The 21,158-nt window shown below is 45.7% G+C and overlaps 1 protein-coding gene across 2 annotated transcripts in view; it reads right to left on the bottom strand.

Annotated features, from left to right (window-relative positions):
- Nucleotides 1–20,384, bottom strand: part of LOC141103561 (carboxyl-terminal PDZ ligand of neuronal nitric oxide synthase protein-like) — a 184,318-nt gene extending 163,934 nt beyond the window's left edge. For both annotated transcript variants that reach the window (XM_073593283.1, XM_073593284.1), the window contains exon 1: nt 20,116–20,384. In XM_073593283.1, coding sequence (XP_073449384.1) covers nt 20,116–20,220 — 105 coding nt within the window. In that variant the 5' untranslated portion in view covers nt 20,221–20,384. The remainder of the gene's footprint in view (nt 1–20,115) is intronic.
- Between the last annotated feature and the right edge of the window lie 774 nt (nt 20,385–21,158).

Raw genomic sequence — 21,158 nt, 5'->3', positions numbered from 1 at the left:
GGGCCTTGTGAAGAGTACTGCCTATCCAATCCCAAAAGGGGATGACTGTGCAGGTAGGTACAGGAAGCGGATATAAAGTCCAGCTGGGGGAATATTGAAAATCCATTTCAAGATGTTTAACCAATTGCTGACCAGGCCTTTTATGGAACTTTTTATTTACAAGTTTCAAATTAGTATTTTTTTGCTAGAAAATTACTTAGAACCCCCAAAACATTATATACATTTTTTTTTTTAGCAGAAACCATAGAGAATAAAATGGCGATCGTTGCAATATTTTATGTCACACTGTATTTGTGCAACGGACTTTCAAACGTAACTTTATTGGGAAAAAAAAAAATACACTTTAATTAGAAAAGAAAAAAACACACACACACACACACACACACACACACACACACACACACACACACACACACACACACTAAAGTTAGCCCAATTTTTTTGTAAAATGTAAAAGTTGATGTTACGCCAAGTAAATGGATACTAAACATGCCATATGGTACTGAAAAATCTCCATAAGCGATGCTTTAAAACGTTTTACAGGTCACCTTTTTAAAGTTAGAGGAGGTCTGGTGCTAGAATGATTGGCCTCGCTCTAATGATCACAGCAATACCTCATGTGTGGTTTAAACACCATTTACATATGCGGGCGCGAGTTACGTATGCATTCGCTTCTGCGCGCAAGCTGCTGCCATAACAACGGTATTTAACGTCAAAGTAAAGGCGTAAATGTACTGTGGGTGGTCGGGAGGTGGTTAAATGCACACATAATTGGGTTAACTGGATAATTAAAAAAACATTTTGTTTTAATGAAATACCTTGATTAAGACACAGTAAATGCCTGGATCTACTTTCAAGAGCAGTACATAAAAAAAAAAAAACAAAAAAAAAAAAAAAAACACAGCATCCTGTAAAAGGCTCACAAACGCTGCAGCTCAAAGAAGTGGCTCCTACAGGCTTTTGAGCTCTTATTTTTTTTCTGCCTGGAAACTCCCATCCATGTTAGCCAATGTGTCCATGCACACTATGGCTTTTTCAGGCATATGCTCCTACAGGCAGAAAAAAAAAAAAAAACTCCACCAAACTCATGTTTTTGAGAGGAGCCAATGCCCCAAAGAGCTCAAAGAAGCTTGAAAACGCTCAAAAATGTTTGTTCCGGTTTTTTGTTTTGTTTATACAATGGTTAAGAAAACACTATCTAGAAGGGTTTGTGAATAAAAACCGCTTTTTTTGGATTTTAGGCGTTTTTTTTTTAAAAGCCCATGAACTCCCCTCTATGTTATCCTATGTATCCATTCACACATGGACATTTTTGAACTTTTATCAGCAGTGGAGTTTATGGGTTTTCTGAATGCCATAAAATCACGTTCAGGAGTCGTTTTTCTGACCACAAAAAAAGCCAAACGCTCATAAATGCTGATAAACGTCGATAAACGCTCAAAAACATGGCTCACCAGCTTTTAAAATTTTTTTTCCATTGGGAAAAAAAAACAAAAACACGCTAAGTGCCCTTTCACACTGGGGCGGTTTGCAGGCGCTATTGCGCTAATAATAGCGCCTGCAAACCGACCCGAAAGTGTCGCTGCTTTCATTCCAGTGTGAAAGCCCCGAGGGCTTTCACACTGGAGTGGTGCGCTGGCAGGACGGTAAAAAAAGTCCTGCCAGCAGCATCTTCGGAGCGGTGAAGGAGCGGAGTGTATACCACTCCTTCACCGCTCCTGCCCATTGAAATCAGAGGCGCTTTGCGGTGGTATTTAACCCTTTCTTGGCCGCTAGCGGGGGTTAAAACCGCCCTGCTAGCGGCCGCATACCGACGGTAAAATGCCGCTAATAATAGCGGCGTTTTACCGCCGACGCCGCCCCCGCCCCAGTGTGAAAGGGCTCTAAGAAAACGCTATCATGGAAAAACGCTAATAAACACTATCGCAAAAACATTAAAAACGCTGAAAGACTCACTGCAAAGCTACTGGCGTTTTTATAACGTTATTTTAACGTCCAGTGTGCATGGAGCCTTATGCTCAAAAAAGCTCAAAGGAGCTTGAAGAAGCTCAATAAAAAACGTGTACAAGAACACAACAAAACACAAGCTTCTTTAGGCTGAAATTAAAGCTCAAATGCCTGTAAAAGCAGCTTTTTTTTGAGCTGCAGTGTGCATGCTCCTCTCTCCTGCCTGCTGCTCGCTTTGTGCTACAGACATTAGCAGTGCTGTCTGTGGATTGATTGCATGCACGTCTAAAGGGACGCCAGGGATTTTTTCTTTCATATAATGCTGGGAATAAATGACTCATGGCAGGAAAGCTTAAGTGGAAGGCAAACAAAAGTATAGATCAGGATTAGAGGGGATTGATGAATGACTGAAGACATTCAGACAGATAATAGTTCAGTCTAGGGCACAATGGTGGCATACTAACATTATTCCTTGCCATTCAACGCTCCCCAAAGTCCTCACATACTGTATTATGCAGGACCACAGGTAAGGCACAGAGAGCTTGGGTACATGGGCTGTTGGGGTAATGAGGAGGTAAAGCAAATCACCTTATTCATTACCCCCTAGATGAAATGAGCCTTTATCCCTTGAAATGTCCGGGGAGACCCACTACAAGGTGAATTTTCAAGGATAGCTGGAATATAGAGCTGGCTTGGCTGTAATGCACTCAACAGGCAACACTTCTGCCTCCTGAATGCCCACTTTTTAGGAGCAGAACAGGGATTCTGAATGGGACTACTGCACCGCAACCATTAGTTTAGCACTTGGCCCAAGTTTGTGGTGCAGCCCCATTGACTTGAATACTTTGCATTCAGTATCAGTACTGCCCACTGAACATGACATGGGGTATATTATTTGCCACTGCATGGGTACAACCCCTTCTGACCACTGGTACAGCTTTAAGTGGACTGTAATACCCTGGCTTAATTGCCTATTTTCTCTGCCCCCTGACCGCCCCATGTGAACGAGTCAATAAGTGTTCATAAAATGTGAAAAACAAAAAGAACCTGCTGATCCTCCCAGAACTCTTGTGAGCTGATAACTTAGTATGGTTATTAGCTGTGCTCCTATCATATAAATTTTTCCCTACTACTCATGTGGACTACAGAACACATCCCTCCTATGAAGAAGACGGTGGTCGTGTTCTGTAGTCCTGTATACCTCAACAGATACAGTGCAGTGGGTGAGCATGAGAGAGAGTTACTAGCATGATCGCCACGTGAAAAAAAAAAAAAAAAGTCTGGATAAAAGAAATGTAATGCAGCCACCACATCTAAGGACTGATAGGCTGCAATACATTAAAGTGGAGTTCCCACTGTCACACTTTTTTTTTTTACGATGAATATCTTTTGTTTGTAACACTTATTTATAGCGCTCACGTTTCTGTGCTGAATCTGCCCTCGATTGCCAGTTTCATAGAGGAATATATCTTATATTCCTCTTTCCTGGCAGCATCCATAGTGTTTTTGGGCATGTGAAGCCCACAAGCACTATCTTCTTGGCTCTGGTGCAGCTGAGCGACCAGCATGCACCGCCTGTTCTTGCGCATGCGCAGTATGTACGGCGACGTACACTTCTGACGTTGCCATCACAACGGGCGTCGTTGTCGGAAGTGCCCTCCCCCGTTGTGATGGCAACGAAGCCCTCTGGCATGCGCATACAGTATGTAACGTGTATCGCAATCAACGTTTTCATGCATAGGCACCCCTGACGCCTGTGTTTACGTTCATATGTGCGCATATGTTGGGGTGGGGGCTATTTTCCTTAATTTTTTCTTCATTACATAGGGGAGGGGGCGCTGCTGCCCGAATGCTTTCACCTCAAAGGCCAAAGTTTGCTTGTCAGTTTCACACATAATCCAAGTGGCTGCAGTCATCGGATTGTGTGCGATACCCCCCCCCGCTGTCCGGTCTATACGACGTACGGACCTGGCGGCGAAAGTAAATGTAAACGATCAATTTGTAAAAAAAAAAAAAACAATACAGTTTAAAATAGAAATGGCAAAACATTTGTACAGGCGGTCCCCGGGTTACAAACAAGTTAGGGACTGTAGGTTTGTTCTTAAGTTGAATCTGTTTGTAAGTCGGAACAGGTACATTTTTTAAGTGTAGTTCCAGCCAAAAAAACTATTTTTAAGCTTTTTGGATAGCATAGGGAAGGGTTATCACCCCTGTAACATTTGTTTTGCTGTGTGTGTCCCTGTTCAGAAGATTTCACCTCACTTTCTGTCCCAATGACAATTGGATTTTGAAAATTTTGGGTTGTTGTGGAAACAAGCCTTGGTGATAAAGCATCAGTGGAGGTACCTTTTCCCCATAATAGCTCTTACAGGAGAGAATTTCCCTTCCTAGGGGTAGATTTCCTCTCACTTCCTGTTGTCTCCCTCCGTTTGTAAGTAGGAGTCTTTGTAAGTCGGATGTTTGTAACTAGGGGACCCCCTGTATATAGATATAAAAAAAAAAAGTAAAAAAAATACCCTGATTAATTCCCTTTGTTCTCAGCTGCATAAGAGCTGGGGGGAGGAGAAGCAACAGCACACTGAGCTTCCCAGTGAAAGGGTGGGTGTGTGTGTGTGTGTGTGGGGGGGGGTTGCGCTCTCCTGCCTAGTGTTGTCAGTTTTTAATAGGAAAGCAGAGGGACCGGCAGGAACACCAGGGATTTTCCAGAAAATTAAATAATACAAAGAAAACAGGATACTTTCTCATACAAGTATATGGGTACAGCAGACTTTTTGCTACAGGTAAGCCTATAATAAGGCTTACCTGTAGCTACCCTGGATATCTCCTAAACCTGCACGGTTCAGGAGATATCCCCTGTATTTGCATGTGCTGACGTCATCGTACACATCGTTGCTTCAGTCTGTGTGCCGTTACCGGCAGCTCCCGCACGCATGCGCGGGAGTGATGTCACCGCGGCTCCGGCCAATCACAGCCCTGGAGCCCGCGATACCTGACCCAGAAGTAACTCTGGGAGCGATGTCAATCTCAGGTAAGTAATTCATGATGAGCTAGTATGCTATGCATACTAGCTCATTATGCCTTTGTCTTACATGTTTTTTTTTTTTCTTGGGTTTACAACCACTTTAAACCTCACCGGACTGAACTTTGCACTGACGAGGGTGACAGCCTATAAATACCATACAGATGCATCACAGCCGTTCTCATTTTTCCAGCTATTCACCGACCAAGCGGGAGGGAAGACATCGGCAGGACAGCTTTTCTAATATGCTCTGATGGAATAATTGCATTTTGCCGTTCTTCTCTCTCCATATGTGCACTTAAATTGGCACAGAAGGGATTAGAATCATGTTGACATTACCTGAATGACATGGCGGGGGCAACGTGGTCCGCCGCCTAGAAGAATGAAGCGATTCACCTAGGCAACCAAGCAGGAGTAGTTTACAGTTACAGTGATGTATATCTAAAAGCAGATGAAAAGGTATATGTCTGTGCATATACCTTTTCATAAGTACATAAGTACCTAACATAATCAGACACGGCTCACCATATAAAACTCAGCATCATCTCCAAAATATCAATTTTGTCATCACAGAGAGTAACTAACTCCAGCATGCAACATTGAAACTATATATTATGTTGCATAAAACTCATGCAAGTGTTTATCAAATGTATATTTTCAGGACAAAATACACATACCGTAGTGACGTAGTTAATCTGGTTGAAAAAAAGACAAGTCCATCCAGTTCAACCAACAGAGGAAAATAATTAAATAAATAAAAATAAAAAAAATAAAAGCAACACATCCAAATGGAAAACCTCCATATACACTATCCAGTTGATCCAAAAAGGAAGGCAAAAACCCAAATAAATCATGGTTCAATTTGCTCCAGTGGGGGAAAAAAAAAATCCTTGCTGATCCCCCCAAGAGGCAATCGAATTTTCCCTGGATCAACTTAAAGCGTTTGTTACCCAAAAACGTCATATTCCTGATATGTGCCTGCTGTACCATGTATGAGGAAGTATCGTGTTCTCTTTGTATTGCTTCCTTGGTGTGAGTGGTGTGACTGCCAGTCCCTCTGCTTTCCTATTAAAGACTGACCTTCCTAAGCAGGAGAGCACACCGTGGTCAGTTCTCTAGCTGTGCTGGGAACTCAGTGTACTCTCCTCAAATGATCAGACTTGCCCTGACACGCCACTGCTGCACAGCCATTCACAGGGAAGCTCAGTGTGCTGCTGCTTCTCCTCCCCCCTGCTTTTATGCAGCTGAAAACAGAGGGAATGTGATCATTTATAAAAAAAAAATACATTATAAATGCCTTCACCTTCTCCCCCCCCCCCCCCTTTTTTTATATCTATACAAAAATGTTTTGCCTTTCGTTTCTATTTTAAACTAAATGGATTGTTTTACAAGGTGATCTTTTACAATCACTTTATGGTTGTATCGAATAAAAAGATACCAAAATGTGTCCAGCCCCTCCCACTTCACATTCCTTACCAGTCAGCTGACCTCTAGTCTCTGCCCCCCAGTCATTCCAGTGAACTGAATGGGTGGCTGCGAAGAGGCCGAGTGGGCGGTCGTGGGCTCCAGGAACAGCCCAGCTGGGCGGCCACAGGCTCCAGGGACAACCCTGCTGGGAGAGTGGTGCGGGCTTCAGGAACAGCCCAGGATTCGGTGACCCCTGGCAAATCGTCATTCGAACCCCCAGGTTGAGAACCACTGCTTTAAAGTGTTTGTAACCCTAAAAAAAATCCTGCCAGTTCCCGAGTCCCCTGCCTCTGCTGACCATGATAATTATGTCCGCAGCCCTTGTCTCTCCTCTGACAGTCTCACCCCCTTCCTCTCTGTTAGCATGAGAGCACTTTCCTCTCCGCCCCACCACCCTCATTTCCGCTGCATAATGCAGCACATATCAATGTATCCCATGCAAATATGCAGCCATTATTGAAAGTGTGTTTGTTTAAAATGAAAAGGCAAAATACAATTTCTGACACCACAGCTGTGCAGTCACGTGATCCAGGGCTGTGTTTTGGCCTGGGCCGACAAGGCCTAGGCCTAGGGCGGCACTTTGCGGGGGGCGGCAAAAAAAGCCGCCCCCCGTATGAGAGAAAGTCCCCCCACCCGATTCCCGGCTCCCGCGGCCGCCCCTCGCACACATGCAGCCCACGGCGGCCGCCTTGCTGTAGCGAGCGGCGCTGCTGTGTATGGGCGTGCTTGGCAGAGGGTGGAGGGGCGTGTGTATGGGCGTGCTTAGCAGAGCTCACGCCCCTCCACCCTCTGCCAAGCACGCCCATACACAGCAGCGCCGCTCGCTACAGCAAGGCGGCCGCCGTGGGCTGCATGTGTGCGGGGGGTGGCCGCGGGAGCCGGGAATCAGAAAGACGGGTGGGGGGACTTCCTCTCATGCGGGGGGGGGGCAGCATGTGACTCATGCCCCCATAAGCAGCCGATGACTGGCGGAGGTGGAGCCTTATGCTCCGCCTACCCTCCTCCACACTGCTTGACCCTTCTCCTCGGCACTGGGGCAGGGTCTGGCAGTGACGTCAGGAAGAGAGAGAGAGGCACAAGGGAACCCCAAAGAACAGCAGGTAAAGTTATTGAATAAATCAATTGATGGGCACAGTGACAGCGTTTGATGGGGCACAATGGCTGCGTTTTAAAGGCACAGTGGCTGCAAATGATGGGCACAGTGACTGCAATTGATGGGCACAGTGACAGCGTTTGGTGGGGCACAGTGGCTGCATTTGATGGCACAGTGGCTGCAAATGATGGGCACAGTGTTTGCATTTGGTGGGCACAGTGGCTGCATTTGGTGGGCACAGTGGCTGCATTTGGTGGGCACAGTGGCTGCAAATGATGGGCACAGTGGCTGCAAATGATGGGCACAGTGGCTGCAAATGGTGGGCACAGTGGCTGCAAATGGTGGGCACAGTGGCTGCGTTTGGTGGGCACAGTGGCTGCGTTTGGTGGGCACAGTGGATGCGTTTGGTGGGCACAGTGGATGCGTTTGGTGGGCACAGTGGATGCGTTTGGTGGGCACAGTGGATGCGTTTGGTGGGCACAGTGGATGCGTTTGGTGGGCACAGTGGATGCAATTGATGGGCACAGTGGCTGCGTTTGGTGGGCACAGTGGCTGCGTTTGGTGGGCACAGTGGCTGCAAATGATGGGCACAGTGGCTGCAAATGATGGGCACAGTGGCTGCGTTTGGTGGGCACAGTGGCTGCGTTTGGTGGGCACAGTGGCTGCGTTTGGTGGGCACAGTGGCTGCGTTTGGTGGGCACAGTGGCTGCGTTTGGTGGGCACAGTGGCTGCGTTTGGTGGGCACAGTGGATGCGTTTGGTGGGCACAGTGGATGCGTTTGGTGGGCACAGTGGATGCGTTTGGTGGGCACAGTGGATGCGTTTGGTGGGCACAGTGGATGCGTTTGGTGGGCACAGTGGATGCGTTTGGTGGGCACAGTGGATGCGTTTGGTGGGCACAGTGGATGCGTTTGGTGGGCACAGTGGATGCGTTTGGTGGGCACAGTGGATGCGTTTGGTGGGCACAGTGGATGCGTTTGGTGGGCACAGTGGATGCGTTTGGTGGGCACAGTGGATGCGTTTGGTGGGCACAGTGGATGCGTTTGGTGGGCACAGTGGATGCGTTTGGTGGGCACAGTGGATGCGTTTGGTGGGCACAGTGGATGCGTTTGGTGGGCACAGTGGATGCGTTTGGTGGGCACAGTGGCTGCAAATGATGGGCACAGTGGCTGCAAATGATGGGCACAGTGGCTGCAAATGATGGGCACAGTGGCTGCGTTTGGTGGGCACAGTGGCTGCGTTTGGTGGGCACAGTGGCTGCGTTTGGTGGGCACAGTGGCTGCGTTTGGTGGGCACAGTGGCTGCGTTTGGTGGGCACAGTGGCTGCGTTTGGTGGGCACAGTGGCTGCGTTTGGTGGGCACAGTGGCTGCGTTTGGTGGGCACAGTGGCTGCGTTTGGTGGGCACAGTGGCTGCGTTTGGTGGGCACAGTGGCTGCGTTTGGTGGGCACAGTGGCTGCAATTGATGGGCACAGTGGCTGCGTTTGGTGGGCACAGTGGCTGCGTTTGGTGGGCACAGTGGCTGCGTTTGGTGGGCACAGTGGCTGCGTTTGGTGGGCACAGTGGCTGCGTTTGGTGGGCACAGTGGCTGCGTTTGGTGGGCACAGTGGCTGCGTTTGGTGGGCACAGTGGCTGCGTTTGGTGGGCACAGTGGCTGCGTTTGGTGGGCACAGTGGCTGCGTTTGGTGGGCACAGTGGCTGCGTTTGGTGGGCACAGTGGCTGCGTTTGGTGGGCACAGTGGCTGCGTTTGGTGGGCACAGTGGCTGCGTTTGGTGGGCACAGTGGCTGCGTTTGGTGGGCACAGTGGCTGCGTTTGGTGGGCACAGTGGCTGCGTTTGGTGGGCACAGTGGCTGCGTTTGGTGGGCACAGTGGCTGCGTTTGGTGGGCACAGTGGCTGCGTTTGGTGGGCACAGTGGCTGCGTTTGGTGGGCACAGTGGCTGCGTTTGGTGGGCACAGTGTCTGCGTTTGGTGGGCACAGTGTCTGCGTTTGGTGGGCACAGTGTCTGCGTTTGGTGGGCACAGTGTCTGCGTTTGGTGGGCACAGTGTCTGCGTTTGGTGGGCACAGTGGCTGTGTTTGGTGGGCACAGTGTCTGCGTTTGATGGGGCACAGTGGTTGCAATTGATGGGCACAGTGGTTGCGTTTGGTGGGAATAGTGGCTGCGTTTGATGGAACAGTGGCTGCATTTGATGGGGCACAGTGAGGCTGCAATTGAAGTCTTTTTTTTTTAATTTCTTAGTTTGTTTGCACCCCCCCAAAAATTTTGAGCACCAGCCGCCACTGGCATGTGCAAAGTGCTCCATGCATGCTAAAATCAATGCAAACCCTTTAAACAGTCCACATTTAGTTGCAGTCTCCAGGGAGTGGGGAAGGGTACCTGTTCCCCCCTCCCCCCTGAAAGGTGCCAAATGAGCCTAAAAAGAGGAAGGGGTGTGGTTTACAGATGATAGGGTGGGTCTTAAACAGGAAGGGGTGTGGCCTCGGCAGCAAGGGGTGGGTCATATTTAAATTAGGGGGGTGCATGAGTTTAGTCAGGCCTAGGGCAGCACAAAACCTAAATACACCACTGACGTGATCCCCCCGTGTCGTCCGACCCTGATCTATGGAGAGGGAGGGGGAGGGACCAATGACATCACAGGGGAATCTTGGCCCCTCCCACTTCTCTCCATAGATCGTGGCTGGCCAGCACAGGGGGATCACGTGACCGCACAGCTGCGGTGTCAGAAAAGGTGTTTAGCCTTTTCATTTCTAACAAATACTTACACTTTTGTTAATGGTTGTTGAACTCCCCCAATCAACCCGGCTAGTTTTATTCACCTTTTCTCTCCTCCTTTACTACTCTATTCAGGAGTGAAGACATGAAATCCTATGTAAGCGCCAAGTCGATCTGGTCATACAGATGAGTGTATGACAATGCCAGGGCATGGTGTTTGAAATGGGTGATGATAGAGTTCTGGACCCCAAGCCAACTATAACCTGGTGTAATTTATAGTCTTAAAGGCAACTCTCTACCATACAGGGTATCCCTATGGCTCCCCGAAGCAGTCCAGAGAAAGCATAAAAGGATGAGAGCACCACAAGTTTATTATAAATCCAATACAGATTTATTCATTTTGATAAAAGATCAGTTGGTAAAGCTTACCCATCTCAGGGGCTCACAACTCCCCCTTCATCAATACTGTTGGAGATTAAAGATAATACATTAGAATGTAAGCAAAGAATCAAGCATTTGTATGTCATTGTGGACACCAGTCTCATACCCGTCTTACACTAATCTTGATCCTTTGCCCTGTATGTTCAATTACCACCACCCCCCCTAATTTAAGCTCTGATGAAGGGGGAGTTGTGAGCCCCCAAAACGCATTGGCTTTACCTACTGAACTCTTATTAAAGTCAATAACTTTATGCTGGACTTGTGGCACTCTCACACTTTTTGGGGCCATGGTGTTTGATTGCTTCAGTTCCCATTGCTGCTGGGAGGTTGGAAAGGGTTAGAGTCACTTGCTCCCTCATACCTGGAAGAACTAGATATTTCTATTTCCTCTGATGGGCACAGCACTGCGACTAAGGAGCAACAGGAAGGAATCTGAAAACATCTACGTCAGAAAATCACAGGTTTACTGAAATTTTCAGATAATTAAACAATATCAGCAAATTATAATAAATTATACATACACACATACATATATATATATATATATATATATATATATATATATATATATATATATATATATATATATACAAATACACACACACACACACACACACACACACAGTAAAACCTCGGATTGCGAGTAACATGTTTCGCAATACAAGCTGTTATTTTTTTTTTTAAATCCTGACTTGATTTGTGAGCCTTGTCTCGCAAGGCAAGCAGGATTTAAGCCTCTGGGGTGTGCAGTACCGCATGTGGCCAGAGGTGCGGGGGCGCTGGTGACACACGGAAACACTCCGTTCCCGAGCAGAGTGGTCTCCGAGCTTCTCCGGAGCCCCCCCACCTCTGGCCACATGCAGTACTGCATACACTAGCAGTGACACTGGAACAAATTATCTAAGTTTCCATTGACTTCTATGGGGAAACTCGCTTTTATACAAGAGTGCTTTGGACTACAAGCATGCTTCTGGAACGGATTATGCTCGTAATTCAAGGTACTACTATATACAGTATATCTAACCCTTCTGAGAAGAATAGTCAGGCGTTAGCTGCAATATTCAGCCCCACTTAGAAGAATTGAAACCAGAGCCTGACTGCTTGCTACGAGTAAACCAACACTTTCATATCTGAGACAAAGAACAAGTAATTTGCTTCTGCTGGCATATACACCATGTCACAAGATGAAACCAATTAGGTCCTACATGGCCCTCGAGTTTCCAGATAGATGCAGGTGAAGAGCCATCTATTCTGGAGAACATGATCCTGACGGAATGGAAATTAATTTGCAAAATCCAAAACATACTATTAATAACTAGTGGTTTTGATCTGCCCATGTCTCATCCTGTTTCCATGCAGGATGTGATGGGAAATGAGAATGGACGCGGATACATGGCCGTTCTGTACCATGCTGAACACATTACACAATCTCCATTACCCTGAACTATGATCTCTGCTGTCACCGTCACCTCTGCACAAGCCTTATAGAGGAACATCAATGAATGGCAGAACAGTCACACCAGGAAATGCAGGCAGGTTTTTTTTTTTTTCTTTTTTACATTCCCACGACAAGTTGTTTGAGTTTTACTGGTTTTATCATTTTTACTTGTTTCAAAAGGCAAGATATTGCAACAATAGAGCCCACTCAGGAGCTCAACATACACTGCTCCTGCACAACAAAGAATAAGAAATTGTCCAAAACTTACAAAAAATATCAAAGTCCACCCAAAGGGAGATACAATGTAGACAACCATGTCATTCTTCCAGCAAGAACAGGGGACCAACAGAGGAAAGAAGGGAAGGCAAGGGGGCTAGGCATTCCCTTCATGGACTGGGAACAAAAGTGGGAAAGGGAGACCAAAATAATTGAGACCTAGAGGGGTGCAGAGAAGGGGGGGGGGGGGTAAAGGTAAATTCCAAACCCAATAAAAACAATAAATAATGCCTTTGCAGTCCACTGCTTGTACCCACCCCAAACCCCCAAGTCTGGTACACACGAGAAGTCTTTTTTTATTCAACCCAGCGAGCTAAACGAAAAAAAAGATGGAGTTCAGGAGCAGCCGCTGTACTAACTGATGTTAGTACAGCAATCTTCCCCACAGAGCTATTGTGTTCTAACAGGGAGACGGGCCCCCACCAGAACACACCTGTCAGCACTCTCAGTTATTTGCTAAGAGCGCCGTTCAGCAGACCTTTTTTCGGTCATGCCCCTTCAACTTAAGCTAGCCGAACGGCCAGCTTCTGTCGGACCGGCTGCCATACACATGGGAAAAATGTTGAACGGTGTCTATTGAACCGGCCAAAGCCCCCCGATGTTTGGCCCATGTGTACGGCCCTTAGAGCCCCTTTTATATGTTCATTTCAATCAGATCTTCCTGCCAGTTTGTTAGGCAGATCTGAACACAAGCTCAATATCAGTCTATGGGCATGTGGATATATATTGACATAGATCTGTTTACACCTAATTACCTCTGAGTCCATCTAGATTAAAAAAAAAAAAAAAATAATGTTGGAAAAGGCCTTTGCCTTTTCCACTCTTTTGCACATGAACATGAAATATTGGCAGTTACATCCACCTTCCCAAAGACCTAGCTCAGGTATGTGCATATTTAGTTCAGCAGGCACCCCTTCTGCCCCCAATCCTTCCCCTCCCTGTGACAGTGGGCAGGGAATCTTCTCCCCACACCCACTGTCGCAGTTTGAAAACAGCGTGGCCGTGTGGGGCCCCACCTACATGACCATGTCAGTCATTCACAGTTCTGTGAATGAACTATAAGTACGGTTTACCATTGTGGCAGATGGCTTGTAGTTCTCAATGAACTGTGAGGGCCCTGGTGAGCTCCTGATCTCAAGTAACTGCCTGCCTGCATCAGAGGTACAGCCAGACAGCTATGCTGAGCAGGAGCCTGGCATTGCACCCACAATCTGGCGATTATGGGTGCAATACTCTGCAGGCTCCTTAGAAAAAAAATAATAAAACACACATTTTTTTGACCTGCAAAAAATAAAAAATAAATAGTAAAAAAAAAAAAAAAAAAAAAAAAGTTTATTTTTTTCCCCAAAAGGTGAACTTATTTTTTTTAGCTCCAATTTCAGGCTGTAGAAAAAAAAATTTAGAACAAACATGGATGACACAAATGTGACATCTATTCCACTTTGCTCTGATTCAGCAGGGGGTCAGTTCAGATAGATGCCACCTGTGTGTAAGGGCCTTAACAACCCCCCAGATAGCAGTTAAAACCCAACAGGAGTTCTAACCCTTCCCTACTTTATCCAAAACTAGACAAAAAGCTTTTGGCTTGACCAACATTTTAATAGAGAGAAAATGCAGCCTACCTAAAAACACCCAAACTGCATGTCAAACATGGATGAAATGACGGATTTCACACATTCACATTAATATGCCACATTAAAAGAAAATCTAGGAATGATAAATGTTACTAGAACTACACCCCAGAAGATACAGTTTTCATAAATATGAATATAAAGGTTGCAATCAATATAAGTATGTGATGGTATAAAAGGGATGTCATATAATTACATTTAGGAAGTCTCATTCAGAGAATGCACTAGCATCATCAACACTCCAGAAAACTGGCACTGACAGTATTGATTGAAGTGGGATGATCTGCTCATTAGAAAAGGTTAAAGGTTTTTAAAGCAAGCAATCATTTGTAATGCCAAATCAATTAAGATAGTATAATGGAAAATTGCTTGTATTAATTACAGTACATTTCTTCAGAATAGTTTCATACAAACCTATAGGACAGTGGTCTCCAAACTGCACACAATTCCTGCCACTGACACCAACAATGGGACAGAATTCCTGCCACTGACACCAATGGGACAGAATTCCTGCCACTGACACCAGCAATGGGACAGAATTCCTGCCACTGACACCAGCAATGGGACAGAATTCCTGCCACTGACACCAGCAATGGGACAGAATTCCTGCCACTGACACCAACAATGGGGCAGAATTCCTGCCACTGACACCAGCAATGGGGCAGAATTCCTGCCACTGACACCAGCAATGGGGCAGAATTCCTGCCACTGACACCAGCAATGGGGCAGAATTCCTGCCACTGACACCAGCAATGGGGCAGAATTCCTGCCACTGACACCAGCAATGGGTCAGAATTCCTGCCACTGACACCAGCAATGGGTCAGAATTCCTGCCACTGACACCAGCAATGGGGCAGAATTCCTGCCACTGACACCAGCAATGGGACAGAATTCCTGCCACTGACACCAGCAATGGGACAGAATTCCTGCCACTGACACCAACAATGGGACAGAATTCCTGCCACTGACACCAACAATGGGACAGAATTCCTGCCACTGACACCAACAATGGGACAGAATTCCTGCCACTGACACCAACAATGGGGCAGAATTCCTGCCACTGACACCAACAATGGGGCAGAATTCCTGCCACTGACACCAACAATGGGACAGAATTCCTGCCACTGACACCAGCAATGGGACAGAATTCCTGCCACTGACACCAACAATGGGACAGAATTCCTGCCACTGACACCAATGGGACAGAATTCCTGCCACTGACACCAGCAATGGGACAGAATTCCTGCCACTGACACCAGCAATGGGACAGAATTCCTGCCACTGACACCAATGGGACAGAATTCCTGCCACTGACACCAATGGGACAGAATTCCTGCCACTGACACCAGCAATGGGACAGAATTCCTGCCACTGACACCAACAATGGGACAGAATTCCTGCCACTGACACCAACAATGGGGCAGAATTCCTGCCACTGACACCAACAATGGGGCAGAATTCCTGCCACTGACACCAATGGGGCAGAATTCCTGCCACTGACACCAACAATGGGGCAGAATTCCTGCCACTGACACCAACAATGGGACAGAATTCCTGCCACTGACACCAACAATGGGACAGAATTCCTGCCACTGACACCAACAATGGGACAGAATTCCTGCCACTGACACCAGCAATGGGACAGAATTCCTGCCACTGACACCAGCAATGGGACAGAATTCCTGCCACTGACACCAGCAATGGGACAGAATTCCTGCCACTGACACCAATGGGACAGAATTCCTGCCACTGACACCAGCAATGGGACAGAATTCCTGCCACTGACACCAACAATGGGACAGAATTCCTGCCACTGACACCAACAATGGGACAGAATTCCTGCCACTGACACCAACAATGGGACAGAATTCCTGCCACTGACACCAACAATGGGACAGAATTCCTGCCACTGACACCAACAATGGGACAGAATTCCTGCCACTGACACCAACAATGGGACAGAATTCCTGCCACTGACACCAACAATGGGACAGAATTCCTGCCACTGACACCAACAATGGGACACAATTCCTGCCACTGACACCAACAATGGGACAGAATTTCTGCCACTGACACCAACAACGGGACAGAATTTCTGCCACTGACACCAGCAAAGGGACAGAATTCCTGTCACTGACACCAGCAAAGGGACAGAATTCCTGTCACTGACACCAGCAAAGGGACAGAATTCCTTCCACTAACACCAGCAATGGTACACAATTCCTGCCACTGACAAAATTTCTGCCACTGACACCAACAATGGGACAAAATTTCTGCCACTGACACCAACAATGGGACACAATTCCTGCCACTGACACCAACTATGGGGCACTATTCTTTCCACTGACACCAACGATGGGGCATAATTCCTTCTATGCAGGGAGAACACAGTGATTATTGCTAGCGGCCTATAACAGCCACTTGCAATAATTGCATGTAAAATCCAGCAGGCTGGTTGTACCCAAGTTGATCGATCCATCAACTTGGGTACATTCAGCCTGCCCATATATGGTTTGAATCTTCCTGCTGAACTGGCTGGGATTTGAACAGTCTTTGGCTGGCTTAGGAAAAAGTCCTGCCGGAAGCACAACACAATACATGTAACAATCTGTTGTTAGAAGAGTATGAGGAATGAATGTGAGGCAATTATGACCCTACAAATAAGGTACCATCCCATATAAAACAATTACCAAATGATAACAAAAATCGGATGGGACTTTACATGTACCTTGCAGGGTCTAATAAATACACATACCAAATAGGCTTAAAAAATAAAGACATCTTTCATTTCCATATACAAATGGTTAGCTTTAAAAAAGTTGAATAAAACTGTTTTTTGACCAAGTTCTGGCCCCCTTTGATCATTTAAGGAGTCTGTTTTCTCTTTGGGGGGGGACACAGAGTTAATCCCCACAGGCTCTCCAGGCTTCTCCTCCGGACCGGCTGACAAAAACTACACAGTATATGTACAAATTTGTGCTCCATTCTAAGGCCCTGATGAAGCGGGACTTCCTGCGAAACGCGCAGGCCAGTTTTCTCGATTCTTCAGCCAGGACCAGCACATCCTGGATAGACTTACAGTATTTGTAGTTTTAACCAGTTCTATTCAACTTTTTTTTTAAAGCCAACCATTTCTATATGGAAATTAAAGATTTGTTTATTTTTTAAGCCTATTTGGTATGTGTATTTATTAGACCCTGCAAGGTACATGTAAAGTCCCATACCATTTTTGTTCTCATTTGGTACATGTAACAATCTGATTGTACAAACTCCTTACAATTAGGGCTCATGCACATTAGTGCATTTTTAACACCCAGCGAACTGAGGAGTCCACAGGTGTTGCATACAGCCGCAGCCAACACCCAGAAATCAATAGCATGTCAGATGACATGACTGTATGTCTGTAACTACACATCTGATTGGTTACATGCTTACAGGGGCGAACGAATGGCCCTGCAAGTGAACTGCCTGCAGCAAAGTAAGGCTGGCCACACACTCCTAGAATTCTCTCATTCCACCCCACGAGGTGAAAAAAAGAGAAATCTATTGATAACCCCATCCATGCTAAACACTGTGGATGGATGAATCTTCTATTACCCGGTATTGTATTCTGACAGCGGCCACTTGCAGCGGCTGTCAGAAAACCTGAACATCGGCTGTATCTGATTGGCTGCAGTCACTGTCAGGATGACAATTTTCTGCCTGGATCCTTCATTCTTCAGATTGGGATGACAGATTGGGAGCAGTGCAGATCACACAAGGCTTGCATTTTGCCCGATTCATTATAAACCGTCAGAAATGACTTCCATGTATGGCCAGCTTAGGACTTCACACCAGCCTCCTAGGTTTGGTTCATTTAAATGCAGGAGAAACGATCTGGGAAGTATAAACAAACATTATAATTTCTAGATCAAGTTCTCCTACGTTTAGATGTACTTGTATTTTATATGACATATCTAATCTACCCCTGGAGGCACAGAATTCTATCTGCTCTAAATGAAAGTAAAACTCAGCCCCCATTTACACACGCAGAAAAAAATCTCGCAGAAAACTGCGGCCAGGAGCCCAGAAGTCTGTATAAAGCAATGACAGGCTGATAGCAGCCATAGCTGTCTACATGTGTATGGAAGTAATGATAGAGGGAACCGTAGCTGTGCTTAGGGACAGATGATCACCCCGGGGGTTCAAGCAGCTTTCATCCAGGGGCGATCACCTCTCCCTAACCACAGGCAATCATTCCTTAGACCATTACTTCCCAACACGTCAGACTAGCATTGCTTTGTACAGAACTTCCCGCCCATGGCTGCCTGCACACACCTGCAGTTTTCTGCGAGATCCTGGCTGTACACAAACGATGTATCTATGTGAATGACTGCGTGTGTTTAGAAACATCTTTTACAATACATACATGTCAGCACCGGTGTGAATGAGGCCCCGCATCTCAGTGTCCGGAATTGACACTTCTCCAATGATCATACATCTTATTTAGCCACTGTAATACCATCATACATACACACTCTGTATATAATAATACCATCATACCATACACACTCTGTATATAATAATAATACCATCATACCATACACACTCTGTATATAATAATACCATCATACCATACACACTCTGTATATAATAATGCCATCATACCATACACACTCTGTATATAATAATGCCATCATACCATACACACTCTGTATATAATAATGCCATCATACCATACACACTCTGTATATAATAATACCATCATACCATACACACTCTGTATATAATAATAATACCATCATACCATACACACTCTGTATATAAAATAATACCATCATACCATACACACCCTGTATATAATAATACCATCATACCATACACACTCTGTATATAATAATACCATCATACCATACACACTCTGTATATAATAATACCATCATACCAGACACACTCTGTATATAATAATACCATCATACCAGACACACTCTATATATAATAATACCATCATACCATGTACACTCTGTATATAATAATAATACCATCATACCATGCACGCTCTGTATATAATAATACCATCATACCATTCACACTCTGTATATAATAATAATAATAATAATACAATTTTACCATGTATGCTCTGTATATAATAATACCATCATACCATGTACACTCTGCATATACAGTAATAATACAGTTATACCATGTACACTCTGTATATAATACAATCATACCATGCAAACTCTGCATATAATAATACCATCATACCATGTACGCTCTGTATATAATAATATCATCATACATGTACGCTCTGTATATAATATCAAACATGTACGCTCTGTATATAATATCATCATACATGTACGCTCTGTATATAATATCATCATACATGTATGCTCTGTATATAATATCAAACATGTACGCTCTGTATATAATAATATCATCATACATGTACGCTCTGTATATAATAATATCATCATACATGTACGCTCTGTATATAATAATATCATTATACATGTACGCTCTGTATATAATAATATCATCATACATGTACGCTCTGTATATAATATCTTCATACATGTACGCTCTGTATATAATATCTTCATGCATGTACGCTCTGTATATAATAATATCTTCATACATGTACGCTCTGTATATAATATCTTCATGCATGCTCTGTATATAATAATATCTTCATACATGTACGCTCTGTATATAATACCATGTACGCTCTGTAAATAATAAAACAATCACGTCATGGTATACATTGTATATAATAATACAATCATAAATCTGTATACTGTATATAATAGTAGGATCACACATGTGTATAGATTGTATCTCTCCTATAATGATCCAATCACAGCACACAGGATCACCCGGTATTATTGATCAGATGAATGGTAACCCGATGATGATTGATCAATAACCTGATGATTATAGCGGAGTAGAAATCTTTCCTCCAGCCCCACCTGTCACAGTCCTGGAGATGTGGGGAGTTGGGAAGTAGTACACACATGGCTCTCCACCATACTACACGACAGCCTGTGTCGGCGGCATGGTGAGGGCACACAGCTGGCACCGGGTGACATTCATTCCCGGAGATCTCACCTTGGCCTCGAAACAGATGCCGTGCTGGAAAGCCTCCTCATTATGTAGAGGGATCCGCAGGTCTTGGCCGTCATCCACCAGGTTGTACCGGCTCTTGGTCGGCATTGTGCGGATCTCGAGATCGTCCGCCCGGATCCCATCCAGAGGGAGCCCCGTCCGAGCTGTGACCGGGGAGGGTCCGAGGAAGAGGAAGCACAATCCTGGAGCTGGGAGGGGGGAGGACACGGACCTTCCCACCGGGCTGGAGGGACTGACATCCCCATACACAGTGCCGGGAGATGGGAGGAGAGGAGCCGCCCCCCCACCCTGTCTTCTACAATGGGGGGTGTGTGCAGACCGCCTCCTGCTGGAGATCTTACACCGGGCATCCTACTACAACCATCCTACACCGATCATACTACAACCATCCTACACCGATCATACTACAACCATCCTACACCTATCATACTACAACCATCCTACACTGATCATACTATAACCATCCTACACCTATCATACTAAAACCATCCTACACCGATCATACTACAACCATCCTACACCGATCATACTACAACCATCACCATCCTACACCGATCATACTACAACCATCCTACACCGATCATACTACAACCATCCTACACCGATCATACTACAACCATCCTACACTGATCATACTACAACCATCCTACACCTATCATACTAAAACCATCCTACACCGATCATACTACAACCATCCTACACCGATCATACTACAACCATCACCATCCTACACCGATCATACTACAACCATCACCATCCTACACCGATCATACTACAACCATCACCATCCTACACCGATCATACTACAACCATCCTACACCGATCATACTACAACCATCACCGTCTTTAATATCGATTGGACGCTGGGCAAAACATTTCTTGCCCCCCCCCCCATGCAATTTCGCTCTCCACCTGCTCTGGGACATACAATACATAGCAGCTAGAGTCAACTCAAAATCAGTTTACTATATCAGATCAGGCAGCGATTGCAATTGGTTGCCAGAGGTTTACGGCATATCATTACC

This window comes from Aquarana catesbeiana, linkage group LG07 (assembly GCF_042186555.1).
Source record: "Aquarana catesbeiana isolate 2022-GZ linkage group LG07, ASM4218655v1, whole genome shotgun sequence".
NCBI classification, from domain to species: domain Eukaryota; kingdom Metazoa; phylum Chordata; class Amphibia; order Anura; family Ranidae; genus Aquarana; species Aquarana catesbeiana.
This window is presented reverse-complemented; position numbering and strand designations above follow the sequence as displayed.